Raw genomic sequence first — 14,329 nt, 5'->3', positions numbered from 1 at the left:
GATGCCTATACACATGTATGCTCATAATCAGGAGGCCAGACATTATGTCAGATGTCTTCCTTAATTGTGTTCCACCTTCTTCTTTGAGATATGGCCTTACATGGAACCTGGAGCTCACCAATTCTGCTACAGTGCATGACCAGCAAGCGAAGGAACCATGTCTGTATGTGTAGAGGCCAGAGGATAACCTCGGATGCTGGGCCTCATCTTGCACCCTGTTTGAGACAGTCTGCACTGTGAGCATCTGCAGATACTCTTTCCTCTACTTCCTATCTCACAACAGGAAGTACTGACATCACAGTGCTGCTGTGTCTGGCTTTATGTAGGTCCTGAGAATCAAAATACTGTTCCTGATACTTGTGCAGCAATAGATTTATCCAATTAGTCATTTTCCAGTCTCCAGTTAACTACAAAAAAATACATTTGCAGCTCTGTGGTGATGGAGCGTTCCTGAATCCCAGCAGAAGAAAGGCAGAGATAGTCAGATCTCTGAGCCTGACACCAGCCTGGTCTACAGATCAAGTTACAGGTCAGCCAGGGTCACACAGAATACCCTTGTCTTGGGGGAGAGAAATAGGCAATTTAATAAGTAAGTAAATAAGTAAGTAAAAATAAATAAATAAATAAATAAATAAATAAATAAATTTGGTTTATAGCGTGGAGGTGCATAATTCTTAGACTGGAAAGTAGAGGCAGGAAAATCAGGAGGATTGAATTTTGCTACATAGCGAATTTTGTCCTAGAAACAAAACAAAACTACCCTGCCCCGACCCCTGTCCCAAAAGGACAGAATTTGTTATGTACTATCTGCTTTTCAGCATGATAATTACTATTTGTATAACTAATCCTCTAAGCCTTTTCAATTATACCACACTGTCGAAGACTGGTGACTTAAAAAAAAAATGCTACATGACATAGAAGTGACCTTAAAAAATGTCAGTGCATTTTCATGGATGTTGACTTATGTAGGGAAAGAAAATCTTATTGTAGTATTTTTGTTATTATGAAATCACTGTGTGTGTGGAAGAAACATAGTTATTTTGGCAGTAGAATCTATTTTTATAATAGTGGCCACAGACAGAATGACATTGGCAGACTTTCGATATTCAGGGGAAAGTCATCTTATGCAGAATTTTCCAAGAAAAATATGCATGCATAATGAGCACAGCCCCATGATCCCTCGTGTCTCATAACAATGACAACACCACCTTCCAGCAGCTAGGAGATGACTCAGCCTATGCAGTCAGGAGACAAACTCACACTGCAGTCATTCTGGACAGAGTATCTCTTACAGCAGATCTGCTCTTACATCAAGAAAGAACCACCCATTGCTATTACATAGAAAGCAAGCAGGGAAGCAAAAGGGACAGAGGACACCAGGTTATTTCCTGAATTAAGTTGCCATTTGATATCTTTTCCTTTTTTATTTATTTATTTATTTATTTTTGGGGGGACAGCAATTTAAATGAAACTGGTTAGCAATTGGTATTCCATAAATTAAAACTGTCAGGTTTTAATGCAAATATTGACATCTAATAGTTGAAAAAGGTGTTAGTGAAGATTTATTCACTTGATCAGATTGTCTTCTGAATTTTCACCCCAAACCTGCCATAGAACTACAGCTTTGGCCAGGTAGTGGTGGTGCCTGCTTTTAAACCCAGCGCACTCAGGAGGTAAAGGCAAGCAGATATCGAGTTCTGAGTTCAAGGCCATCCTGGTCTATAGGGCTGGTTTCAGGACAGCTAAGGCTAAACAGAGAGAAAGCTTGTTTCAACAAAGCAATCAATCAATCAGTCAATCAATCAATTAATCAAACAAACAAATAAATCCAGCTTGCACCCCGAACTGTGAAGGCAGAAGTGCCAGGTACTTTGCTCAGTGTCAAACAGCTATGGATAGTAACTAATATAGTCTCATAATTTCAGACTCATGGATTTAAAAATGTACTAGGATATATAGTCTCAATGTGATTATGTGGTTCAGACCCAAGAGCCTTTAAGTTATTTTAAATTGCCTAAGGAAAACTTTTCCTAGACATAGAAAGAGTCCCAGCAAGAATGCACTTACTCTTCCAAAGCGTGACTGGGGAGTGACTGGGAACAGGAAGGGGCTGGGGCAGGGCTGTAGATAGTGGCTATCACAGATGTTTACCTGTCACTAAAAGCCCACTCTTTTCTTCTGATCAAACAGGCCTGGGGACTCTAAGGCATCAAGTGAGACACTGGAAAGGGAAACTAAAGTCTGCTCCAGATCAATTATACACATATACAGACAGACAGAAAAAGAGAGAGAGACAGACACACAGACAAAAAGATAGATAGAAAATATAGATATAGATAATATATTTGAAAATTATGCTATAGAAGCCTGTTTGTTTTCTAATGAGAGAGAGAAAGGGGTGGATCTGGGTGGATAAATATTTGTGTATATTTATATATCCCTAAACAAATCTAGGAGAATGGAAGTGTACTAGATAAACTGAGAATTTCTTAGACGTTTGCTTTTAAATACAATACTATTACATTTCAAAGAGAAGCCCTAAATTCTTCTATTTGTGGGAACTGAAGAGACGAACTTTCCTGTAATCTCTTGGAGGATACAGCAAGAAAGCAAGTCTTCCTGAATCAGCTCCAGGGGGGGGGATGAAATTAATTGATGATTCCCTATACTTTCTGAGACAATCGCAAGAGCAGGAGACTTTTAAGTTTATAAACTTCCATTTTGTAAGATATGCTTCACATAATCCATTTAGTTTAATTAACCACATAAAATGTATCTCCTTGGAAAGCATATATAGAAATATTGTTAGAAGTCGGAAGATGACTACATGGGTAAAGATGGCTCAGTGAGTATTCCAAAGCCTGACAACCAGAGTCCTGGCCTCAGGACACACATTGAGGAAGAACACAGCCCTCTCCCTAATGCTGATCAGTAACCTCCTCATACCAGCACATACATGGCAACACACACATATACACACACTCAACACAGTCACACACAAATATATACACACATACACACACCCACTCACACACACAAATAAGCACACATTCTCGCATACAAACAAACACACTAATTCACAGCCTCATACACACATAATACATATTCTCCCACACAAACATACACACACACACAAACACATATACACAATCTCATACTCCCACATGTTCACTCACACACACATAAACGTATACATACACACATAAATTAAAATGAAATAAAAAGTTTAAAACTATAGGGAATTACATAGATAAGAGGCTCAGAGGGAAAAATTAATCACCATACAGAGCACTGTGAAAAGCAGCGTGCGCCCCATTTAAAATTGAGCTATTTAAGCCTTAGGGGTCAACCTCTGCTTCAGTTCTTTTTCTTCTCTTTTTTCCTTCCTTCCTTTCTTCCTTCTTCCTTCTCTCCCTCCCTCTCTCCTTTCTTTACTTCCTTCCTTCTTTCCTTTCTCCCTTGCTGGTTTGGTTGCTTGCTTTTAACTGAGGCTCAGTCTTATATAGCCCAGAGGGACTTGAACTGCTTATGTAGCCATGACTGTCTTTGATGCCTTCTGATCCTAAGTCTACCTCTCAACTCCTGGGATCATAGCTGTGTACCACCATGCATGGCAAACCCATTTAATAAATAGTCATTAAAATGTACTCAGTGTTACAGAACATCAATGTAAGTGTATGCACTTTATTTTATGATACAGTTATATCAATACAGGTTATTTTATAAATTGCATAAATGTTTATGTGTGTGCATGTATGCATGTGTGTGAGGGGGAGAGGAAGTTATGTCACTTCACCTTTCTATGTTCTTATCACTAATGAGCAAATACTAAAATACTCCAAAACATATTAAATATCCCTCTTTTTAGAAGAGAAAATAGATTTTTTTTTACCCAATAAATCCTGATTATGGTTTACCCCCCATCTACTGCTAGTTCCTCCCTACCACCCTCTCATGTAGATTTAAGTCTCTCATTAGAAAACAAGTAAGATTCCAGAGAATAATAAAATAAAATAATAAAATAAAATAAAACAAAAACTAATACATCCGAATTGGAAAAAAAAATGGAAGAAAAAGAGTCCAAGAGAAGGGCCAAGAAACAGAGACTGACTCGTTTGCACATTTAGAAATCCCATAAACCACTACACTAGAAGCCATAATGTATGCAAAGTGCATATAGGGTAATGAGTATGCAAAGTGCCTATGAGACAAGGAACCTTCATAAATGCCTTTGAGCTTATTTTCTGTTCTCTCCCTTGGGGAAAACTAAATTTTCATCCCCAAGTGGTTATTTAATTGGAGATAACTTTTGGGTTAGGGATGGAGTATGCATCCTCTCCTTTCATCTCTAGTGTCCTGTCTGGTGGAGAGCCATGCAGGCCCCGGGTGTGCTGCCTCTGTGAGTTAAAGTGTGTGGCGATCATGTTGTCAATAAGTGTGTTATTGGATCCTTAAAATAACTGTTAATGCACTTGCTCTTGTCATCATCACACATTACTGAATAAACAAAAGCTTAGAAAGTTTATGCGTTGTGCAAAAAGTCTTGGAACTGGTAAATAGTCAGACTGACTCTTAAAGCTGTTGTTTGAAGCTGTTGACAGTAACTCTTACTTTGCGTTCGGATCCATTTGAAGCATTACGTTCAAATGTAGAATGTGCAATTATTAACCCGCGACTTTCCCCACGCCCTTGTTACTAGTCTTATCTCAGTAAGTACCATCTGTAAGGGGAGGGGCTGTAGCTAAGGTCTAGTTCCTAATTGGTATTTGACTTGTCAATAAAAAAGGCCAGGAGCCAATTTCTGGGCAGAAGGTACAGGTGGGACTTCCAGGTCCCAGGAGGAAAAGGCAGTTTAAGGAAAGAAAGAAGGGCTTTTCGGGCATGCTTTGGAAGGAGTAGGAAGGAAGCACCAGTCATATAAGGTTTCAGGGAGGCTAGGACCTGGGGCCCCCCTATACCGTTGGGCCAAGGATGTTGGTAGGAGCTAACTGATGCAAGCCACTAAGTTTAAGATAGGAGGAGAAAGGGCGATGATAGATAATTGGTGAGGGTATTCTCCGGGCAGGAGATTCTGCGCCCAGCAATTGTGCCTAGCTGGGAAGTTTTAAAATAATTAAGCGGTCTGTGTTTTCTTTATCCGTGTATTCTAGGGCCTCACGAGTTGGATGGTAATGCAACAGTGGGTAGAGAGGGAGGCCAGGTTGGGGTTGCTGGCAGTTGATCCTGGAGCCAAGAGGGGGCCGAAAGGCAGGTAGGAAAGAGAAGTTCCAGGTCAGTGCTGGCAACGCTCAATCCGGTGGAGCGTAGCGGAACAAAAGGAAGCAAGGAGTGGGCTAGTAGCATGGACATGGTCCTAGGAAAAGCGTGGTTTTCAGACTGCACACAACAAGCATCTCCTTCCAAGTCCCTGTGGTTCATTTTAGATCTCTCTCTCTCATCCTTTGTTGTCCCAGCCATAATGACTGCCCTTCCCTGCGCCTCTCTCTTCCCAGATGGGCTTCCTCCAGCCCTCTGCATACACTGTTCCCTCTTCCTCTTATCTACAGCTTATCTATTCAATTATCCTCACCAATAGCGTATCTATTTGTAATGGAAACGCTTTCTAGACTTCTAAAAAGAAAGTCCGTTGGAATTAATGATACATAAAATCAGTGAGCCCTGCATGAGAAAGCCGGTTGCCTGCGCTTCAGGCCAGCTGCAAGTGCTGAGTCTCAGTAGACTTTGCTCTCATAATTCTCTTATTATGAAAACGTGTAAATTGGACTGCCTGGGCCTTCTTGACAAGTCCCAAGCTAAGTAATTAGCGACATCTAAATTCCCTTTTAGCAAGCTTGACTTTAAGAGTTAGAGAACAGGGTTTGCTACCCTGGGCAGGGTGTGAGTTTGGCCTTTAGCCTCGGGCCTAAATACACACACGAGCTGTGGGGTGCTCCTGCAATTACACCCTGTGCTCAGCTACTGTTATATATTGCCGTTCATCAAAGCTAAGCGGGAGAACATTACACCAGCAACAAAGAATGATGGATTCCATTGCCAAATCTCCCGGTGGTTCAGAATTTAACTATCAGGGCTGCTTTATTTGCAAGCAGTTGATTCTTGGCTGGTTAGAGGAGTTTGGTTAGAGAGGGGAATCTCTCTGGGTTCGGTTGTAGGTTTGACCTCTGCCTGAATCAGTTTAATTGACATAAAGAAACTTTGTTTTATAAGCCCAAGACTTTACTCTCCAGCACACAGATTGCAAATGTGAACGCTTATACATAAGAAATGCATGCATAAACATGAGGGTCTACAAAGAAAAGATAGAGCACGTCTGAAGCTCAGCTGGTCATCCTGGCTGGGGACTCATACTGCCCTGCTTCATTTCATAGTTGGTCTGTTTATAATAGACCACCAAAAATCATTTTTACTAACCTAAATATTAGGAGTTACAATGGTGCTAACTAATCTCAGTGTTTGTAATGTTCCAAGACGGGGGTGGGGTGGGTGGGATGTTGGGGGTGAGGGTGAGGCTACGATGCACACGACAGTCTAGAACACAGAGCACGTAAGAAATTCATTTTACTTAAAATTCCGAAATCTGAATGTTTCTCATTTATTAGAAATGCCCATTGATATCTGTAATAAATTAGTCTTAACTAATACATCCTTTAATTCCACTCCATTAATTTAGCCCAGAAAACGTAATGATTTCAATATGAGTAAATGTCTACATAGAGTCAAGAAACTACTCAAGTTCTTTTTACTTACTACCCACTATTATTAATAAATATATGAGGTCAACTGTAAATGATGAAATGAAAATTTTATGGTTTAATTATACTATAAGATCATGTAAATGTATTTTCACAGCGTTGTAACTTATAAATACATAGGTAAATTCATATGTGTGTGTTCAGATACAACTAAAAGGGAAAAATGAAGGTATATGTAGAGTCAAAAAATGTAAATTTTCTCTCATTAAAACAAGTTTTAATCAAAAACTCTTTATTAGCTAAGTAAACTGTATTAATGAATAATCTGTAAAATATTCAAAACATGAATTCTTATATAGATATTAAGATACATTTTCTCTATATTCAAATGTCTATACATTGCGGTATAGGCATTATGTATAATAAGGTACTACAGTAAATTATATTTTCCGTTGTTTCATTACCTCCTTGTTGGCTCCAAGATCAATATATCCACACAGTGGGTGAAATGCTCCAGTTCCACACACGTAAACATGAGTCTTATTGTAGGGTTGAAGCACACGGATGAAATTTGCACATTCTGTCTATTGGGTACAAAAACGAAACACATTATTATAAGGCAAAAACATAATCCTTCCTAGTCCTTATTTTGAGGATGCACCAATTGTCTGGAATAAGAAAACTACATTAGGTTTATGAGAAAACCGAACACTTGACTTAAACAGCAGAAGAGCACATAGAGCAACAATGGCTAAAGGAGTGATTCGAAAACTTCTTGAAGCTTTATTTTTATTTTTAAGTACCAGCAAGTCTTTCAAATCTGATGATTTCCTGCATTCTTTCTTCCATTTTTCACATGAACATTTTTATGTCTCCTAAATATTGAAAACTCCCATTCTTGTTTTAAACATGGCTAAATTTAAAACTTTCTTTACGTGTAACTAACTAAAATTATTTTGTATAATTTTATTACTGCTACTAGTATGTAGCAATTCTGTGGTTTTTTTAGAATATTCATTCATGTCATTATAGATTATACTAAGTTTACCTACTGCAAGTGAATACTTATTTCTACAAAATTGTTGGAAGCAATTTATTTTCTTAATTTAAGAGAGATTCTCACAGTGCAGCTAAGGCCAGTCAGGAATTCAATAAGGCTACCCTTAAGTTCTGAATAGATCTCCAACCTTAGCCTTTGATGTACTGGGATTAGAGCTATAAAATATCACGCCCAAATGGAAACGCTTCAAGACCCCACACACCCAAAGAAATTTTTATGCACACAACCACTCTAGACATTTATCTTGTGTACAAGGCAGGCAAGGTTTCAACTAAAAAGTGGGAAATTTCAGGAGAAGTTCAGTTTCTCCATGCCTGCCCAGTAATCAGCTCCTCTTCAGTAAATTAGGGTCACTCTTGGGCAGTGGGAGATCCTAAATACAGAAGATGTTCCCAGAATCCACATCTGGTGGCTCACAACAGCGTGCCCCAGCGTGAGGCATTATGAATTCAGGCAGTATGAATCAGGATTCATACTAGATTACAGATGACATTTCCCTTCCTCATCTGTTACCCTTAATCCCAGGAAGGATGGTCTGTCTTGTTTTAGGCAAATACTTTTAGGAAGGAGAGACTGCAGGAAAGCCTCATAGTCCCTTAAGGCTGCAACAATTTCCTCACTCTTAAACCCCTTCCCCAACTTTACATAAGAGTCACGACCAGCTTTTATTCCTGGCAGACCCCTCAGTTTCTGGAGAGAGATTGTCTTTTGTTTTGTGTGTTAATAAACACAGTTCCTTCTGTTGAAGGTTAGACGCCCAGCTGGTTTTGCCTCTATACTACCACAGAAATCTAACCCCCTGTAACTCGACCTTCATGTGGCCTGACATCCTCTGCTGGTTGCCTTAGGCAGTGGCACATACGTAGTATACACACAGAAAAACAGGTACACATATATTCATATAAAATAGACATTAGGTGTAGGGAGAGCAGGGGAGAGGAAACAGAAATCGGAGGGGAGTCCTCAGGGTGTCTTAGCCGAGACTCCTAGCAGTAGGGGCTATAGATTCTGAACTGGCCATTTCCTGTAGCCAGGCAAGACTCCCATAGAAGAGACAGCAACTCACCCACAAAACCTTTGCCCAAAATGTGTTCTGCCTACAAGACGTGCAGGGACAAAGAGGAAGCTAAAATGGACGGACTGGCCAAAATTGAGACCCACTACATAGGTAAGAAGCAATCCTGGACATCATTAATTGTATTCTGTTATGTTTGCAGACAGGAACATAATATAATGGTCCTCTGAGAGGCTCCACTCAATAGCCAATGGAAACAAATACAGAGATCCACAGCCAAACATATGACGGAGCTTGGGGAGTCTTTTGGAAGAGTTGGGGTGAAGGACTGAGGGACCTGAGGAGGACAGGTACTCCACAGAAAGACCAAAAGAATCAACTAATCAGAACCCCTGCGGGCTTCCAGGGACTGGACCACCAACCAACGAGTGAGCATGGGCGAGACCTAAGCCCCCTGCACATGCGTAGCAGAAGTGCAGTTTGGTTTCCATGAGCATCCCCAACAAATGAAGAGGTGGCTCACCCGGCATCTGTTACCTGCCTGTGGATACCATTCCCCTAGCTGGGCCGCTTCCTCTGGCACCAGTGGGAGAGGGTGTGACTAGTCCTGTGTTTACTAGACGTGTTGGGAAGGTGGTTGAGGACGACATTGGGAGGTGGAGGTGGGGCCCCATCTTCTCATAGGAGAAGGGGATCAGGAAAGGGGGTGAAGATCTTTGTGTGTATGTGGGAGGGGGTCCAGGGAGGAGAGGGCCTGATATGTAGAGTACATACATACATAAATAAATTAATTAATTAAAATACATTTTAAAATATAAAAATATTTTTAAAAATCTTATTTAAGAAAACATTAGGAGGATGGATTCATAGGAAAACGTACTCACTAATGGTTTTGAACAATGGAGATAAAGTAACGGGAGAAAATTCAATACAAAAATGTGAACATTTTAATTACGAAATAAATTTTAGCGATGCCATCTTGGTTAAGAAGGGAGGTTTCCACATCCCCCATCCTTCGCTTTGCTTCTGCATATTTATCGTGTTACTCTTAACCTTGTTCTGCACCAGCAGTGTACAAAGGTGGAGATAGAAGTTGTATGGCTACAATGAGGTGGAATTTACTGCCAGTCACTTCATTATTTTATCAAATGCTCCATTTTAACACATAGAATTCAGATGGCAGGCTTGAAGAATCTTAAAGAAATTCTTGCAAAAATAAATTTAAAAATTCCCCTTTTAGGTATAAATTGTAAAATCTGATATGGGTCTATGCAAGGCAGCATTTAAGATGGCAAATAGGGGTCAGCATAAAGTTTTAGACATGGATGTGGGATTTTATTAATGACAAAACAAATCCCAGAATGATAACTGAGCTGTTTGCCATCGTTAACATTTCTAGGAATCATTTTAATTTTATGATTGACTTTCCTGCTAGGCTGATATGAAATAGAATAGAGTACGTTTGAGTCCCAAGTTACCTGCTACAGGTCACAAAAATGTCATCCCTGCTTTGTGGAAGTATGGTGGGGGTGTTGACAGAGAGTGGTTCCCTATGGCACAGCATTGGCTGCCAAAGGGAAGGGAAGCTGCGATTAGATTATAAAATGATAAGATCTATGACTTTACATTTTGCCCAGAGCAGACATTTAAATAACCCTTACTCAAGGTACTTTACAATGACCTTTTAATTCATGTCTTCACATTTTTAAATCTTAGAGATTATATGATGCTTTCTTTTTTTTATGCCCAAAGTTTCAAGGTTTTGTTTAAACGGTATGATCAATAATTAACTTGGTTTAATTCACTCAGTGACTTGCTAGGCTACTGATAGTGGGTAATTCTCTGAGGCATGAAGAACGATAACTTTGAGAAGCAGCCTTTTAAACTTTCCCTGAACTGGCTGGCTTGTCAGTCATTGCTCACAAAGGCAATTACATGTTAAAGATATAGCTTGGAAAAGCATTAAGTGTCTCCTGTTTTCTTTATTCTACGCATCTAATTCTATTTTCACTCAAACCAAACTGCCCCTATTGCCAAGTGTCTGTCTGAGTCTGTGTGTGTGTGTGTGTGTGTGTGTGTGTGCAATACAAACAATAAATAAGCACCAACTATTATTATTATCATTACTTATTGATTGCACACTTTCATGCTGTCTATGTATAAGTGTGTGAGTGCTGATGGGTATTCCTGGGACCATAGTGCATGCATGTGCTTTGGCCAGAGGCCAGATTGTGAGATTTTGTTCTTTCCTCTCAACATTTGCTTTTTGGGAACCGAATTTACCTCCTCCCTCAGGTTTGTTAGGACTTTCTTCTAACCACTGGGCAAACTCACCAAATCCAATAGAGAATTTGTAATTCCCTCAAGTAACACTGTACCTTTTAACATTTTGCATCTTATATGTATCCATACACATAAGAATTAGAAAGATGTAAAGTTAAATTAATATTTGCATTAAAGTCTGCTAGTGAAAATTTAAAATTTTGTTTTCTATTCAAGAAGATAAACATATTAACAACAAACCAGAGGGACTTGGAATCTTTGAGTGCAAATTAAAGCAACATACCTTAATATGCAACTCAGGCAACGCAAAAATGCTAAGTTGAGTCCCTTGTATGAACTATGAGAAGACACTCAACTCTTTGGAAGTCCTTGATGAGTTTAGCTTTGTTTAGGCAATGCTGGGAATTGAACTCAAAGCCTGGAGGGCCTTGAGCATGATACATAAATGCTGTGTCAGCATGTACTTCCCCAGGGCCTTAAGGTCTGCTTTTGTCCTTGACAGTATTTTACATAATATTGTGACACATGATTTTCTTCTTTTAAATTTGAGACTGAGTTTTATGTATCTCAAGCTGGCCTTGAACTTTTGCCACGTAGCTGAGGCTGACCTTGAATTACAGACTCTCCTGATTGAACCTCCCATGTGTGAAGATTAAAGACCTGGTGTTGACCTAAGTTCTTGTGATCCTTCCCCAGATGCATTTCTGCGACTCAACCCTGTATGAAAGAAACTGCTGAGGCCTTAGAATATTTAAATCTATCTCTATCTATCTTTATCACACACACACACACACACACACACACACACACATATATATATATATATATATATAATCTATATCTGTATATACAAATTCCTAAAAAATACCTATATTAAAATCTAAATACACAATTTTGTTTTAAAAAATACATCAATGCAAATATATATCAAGAAAAGAATCTATTATAGTAAAACAGAAAAGGAAAACATTTTAAAGGAAAGAAAATGACATTTATTCCTTTTTGAATACTTAAAATCAACAAAACTGGTGAATATTCTTATGAGTTGAACAGTGTAAAAATAACCTTTGTAACATTTTTAAGCATATGTCACATAGGCGTCTGTATAAAAGTGCACATATATGCCTACATTTTATAAATTTGTAAATAATCAGTAAAAATAGCACATGCCAAATACAGGGAACTGAAATAATTAGCCACTAGAAGAATCACTCTTACAATTATACATATACTGAGTACTTGTATAATTAAAGAATTTCAAGGTAAAACACAATAATTTTTCATATTGTTATCAAAAGTTAAATATATTTATTTTACACTTCCATGCTTGTACAATGGATACCACGGCATGCTATAACCATTAACAGCCCAGGCATGGGCAAACATATTCTAACCATGGACTTGTGTTTAGAGTGTACCATCTGCTTATCAGAGGTCAGTTTCACTACATGGCCACAGGACGTTTGGAGTCCTTAACTTATAGTTGATTATCTCAGTATCCATATGCCAGGATTCTCACATGCAGGATCATTTGCAGCAGGAACTACTGGATATGTACCAAGATTTGAACAATAGAACCCTGATGCAATGGTGCATAAAGGAATGCAGAACCACTTTGAAAATGCGCTCATAAAACATTTATGACATGGGAAAGGCTTATGGCTCTGTTAGAAGAGACTGTGTATGTAGTGATTTCATCCTGAGATTTAGTAAATAAGTAAAGACAAGAATGCACACTGTCACTAACTGCCCCTGCTGCCGATCGCAGTCGAGGGGGTTGTATCCGCAATATGCTCCTTATTTTCTCACGTATAACGTATGGAGCTATGACAATAACCTCACTTAGTTTCAGACTTCCTGAAAAAGCAAATATAGGAGAGCATATAATTGTTGGATTTTTATAGCAGAAGGATGTTTTTCTCTCTGTAATCTCTTATTGTCAAAGCTGGTTGGTACCTTTGTGGATAAACTGAGGAGTAGCCCAGGCTAACCTCATTTTGCTTTCTTTTGCCTACATTAAGCAGTTTAATTCAAGCTTTATAGATAAGATTAAAGCCTTTCCTTAGTGTTTTTCCATTAACCATCCTTGTTCAAGGCAAAAACAAAACCTTTCCTACCATCGTATTAAACTGGATGACTGTTCAAGAGAGTATAATGATTGATCTCCATCTTCTCCTCCTGCCATTCTCTCCCCATCCCAACTAGTTAACTTGTGTTATAGTAAATAATTCACTATTTTGCAGTTATATAGTACCTTTGTGTAAATGAATAGTCTTTCCAAACACTTGTTAATCCTAAACATGCTCTTTGGAAGTGGGTAAAAAATTACTAGACAGGAGGGAAGGAGAGGGTCATGTAGAGGCAAGAAAAGAGATCACTGAAACCAAATTTGTCTCAGTTTCCATTGGTCAAAATCTGTGCAACACTAACTTTTGAACTTATTGTTCAAAAATAAGGATCAATGCTATGGTTATGTTAAGTAGAGAAATGAATTTAAAATAGGTATTTGATCTATTATGTACATTTTATAGTGTTAGGGCAGCAGAGAGGATGTGTTCAGATTTCCAGATTCGGTTTCCGCCTTCGCTATTGGACTGGTACATGATATTGAATGGGGATTAAATGTGATTATAACTATGAATACCAGAGTAGTTCTTTAACAAGGTAATTGATATGATACTTGTAGTTATTAACAACTCTAAAATAGATCACTGCTTTGAAAGGATGTGCTGAAAATAACCCTTTGTGTTTGCCTGATTCGATATTAAGTTTTATAGACCTCACACAAAAGGGAAAAACTCTCTAAATCTTTACTCCAAGGTTAGCAGTAGATGAGCTTAAAAGTTAAACGTGATTATTAGTTCACAAATAGTGGGCTTACGGATAGCACCACTAGAAAATTTTGTTCCCCTTGACCTAACTGAACAAGAGGAGCAACGAAGTTACTGTGTAACTTAGCGATCATACAGAAGGGAGAACACTCTCGCAAGGCATTCATTATGTATCCCTCCTCTACCCCATGGAAAACTGACATTAGTTTATTGTAGTAAACCTAAGCCACCTTTCTTTCCTTATCAACCACTCAACATAGATGATTCACAAATATAGAATTACACACAGGTGTTCTGCTACCCTCCTATTGCTTGGCAAATTGTTTTGAAAACTGTCATAAGTCATAAACAAATTATTTAATCCCCACAGTTCAATAAGGAATTGTTTGTTTTTCCATACATGGGCGTTGGCTCAGTATGGAGATATTGAACAGGGCAAAGCCATTCA

At 38.7% G+C, this 14,329-nt stretch overlaps 1 protein-coding gene across 1 annotated transcript in view; it reads right to left on the bottom strand.

Annotated features, from left to right (window-relative positions):
- Sema3d (semaphorin 3D) overlaps positions 1–14,329 on the bottom strand; it is a 191,221-nt gene that overhangs the window by 70,633 nt on the left and 106,259 nt on the right. The window contains exon 5 of the mRNA XM_032907050.1: positions 7,157–7,276. Within this exon, the coding sequence (XP_032762941.1) occupies positions 7,157–7,276 (120 nt within the window). The remainder of the gene's footprint in view (positions 1–7,156; positions 7,277–14,329) is intronic.

Source organism: Rattus rattus, chromosome 6 (genome assembly GCF_011064425.1).
Source record: "Rattus rattus isolate New Zealand chromosome 6, Rrattus_CSIRO_v1, whole genome shotgun sequence".
Lineage (NCBI taxonomy): Eukaryota > Metazoa > Chordata > Mammalia > Rodentia > Muridae > Rattus > Rattus rattus.
The sequence above is the reverse complement of the archived record's forward strand: the minus strand, read 5'-3'. Positions and strand labels throughout refer to the sequence as shown.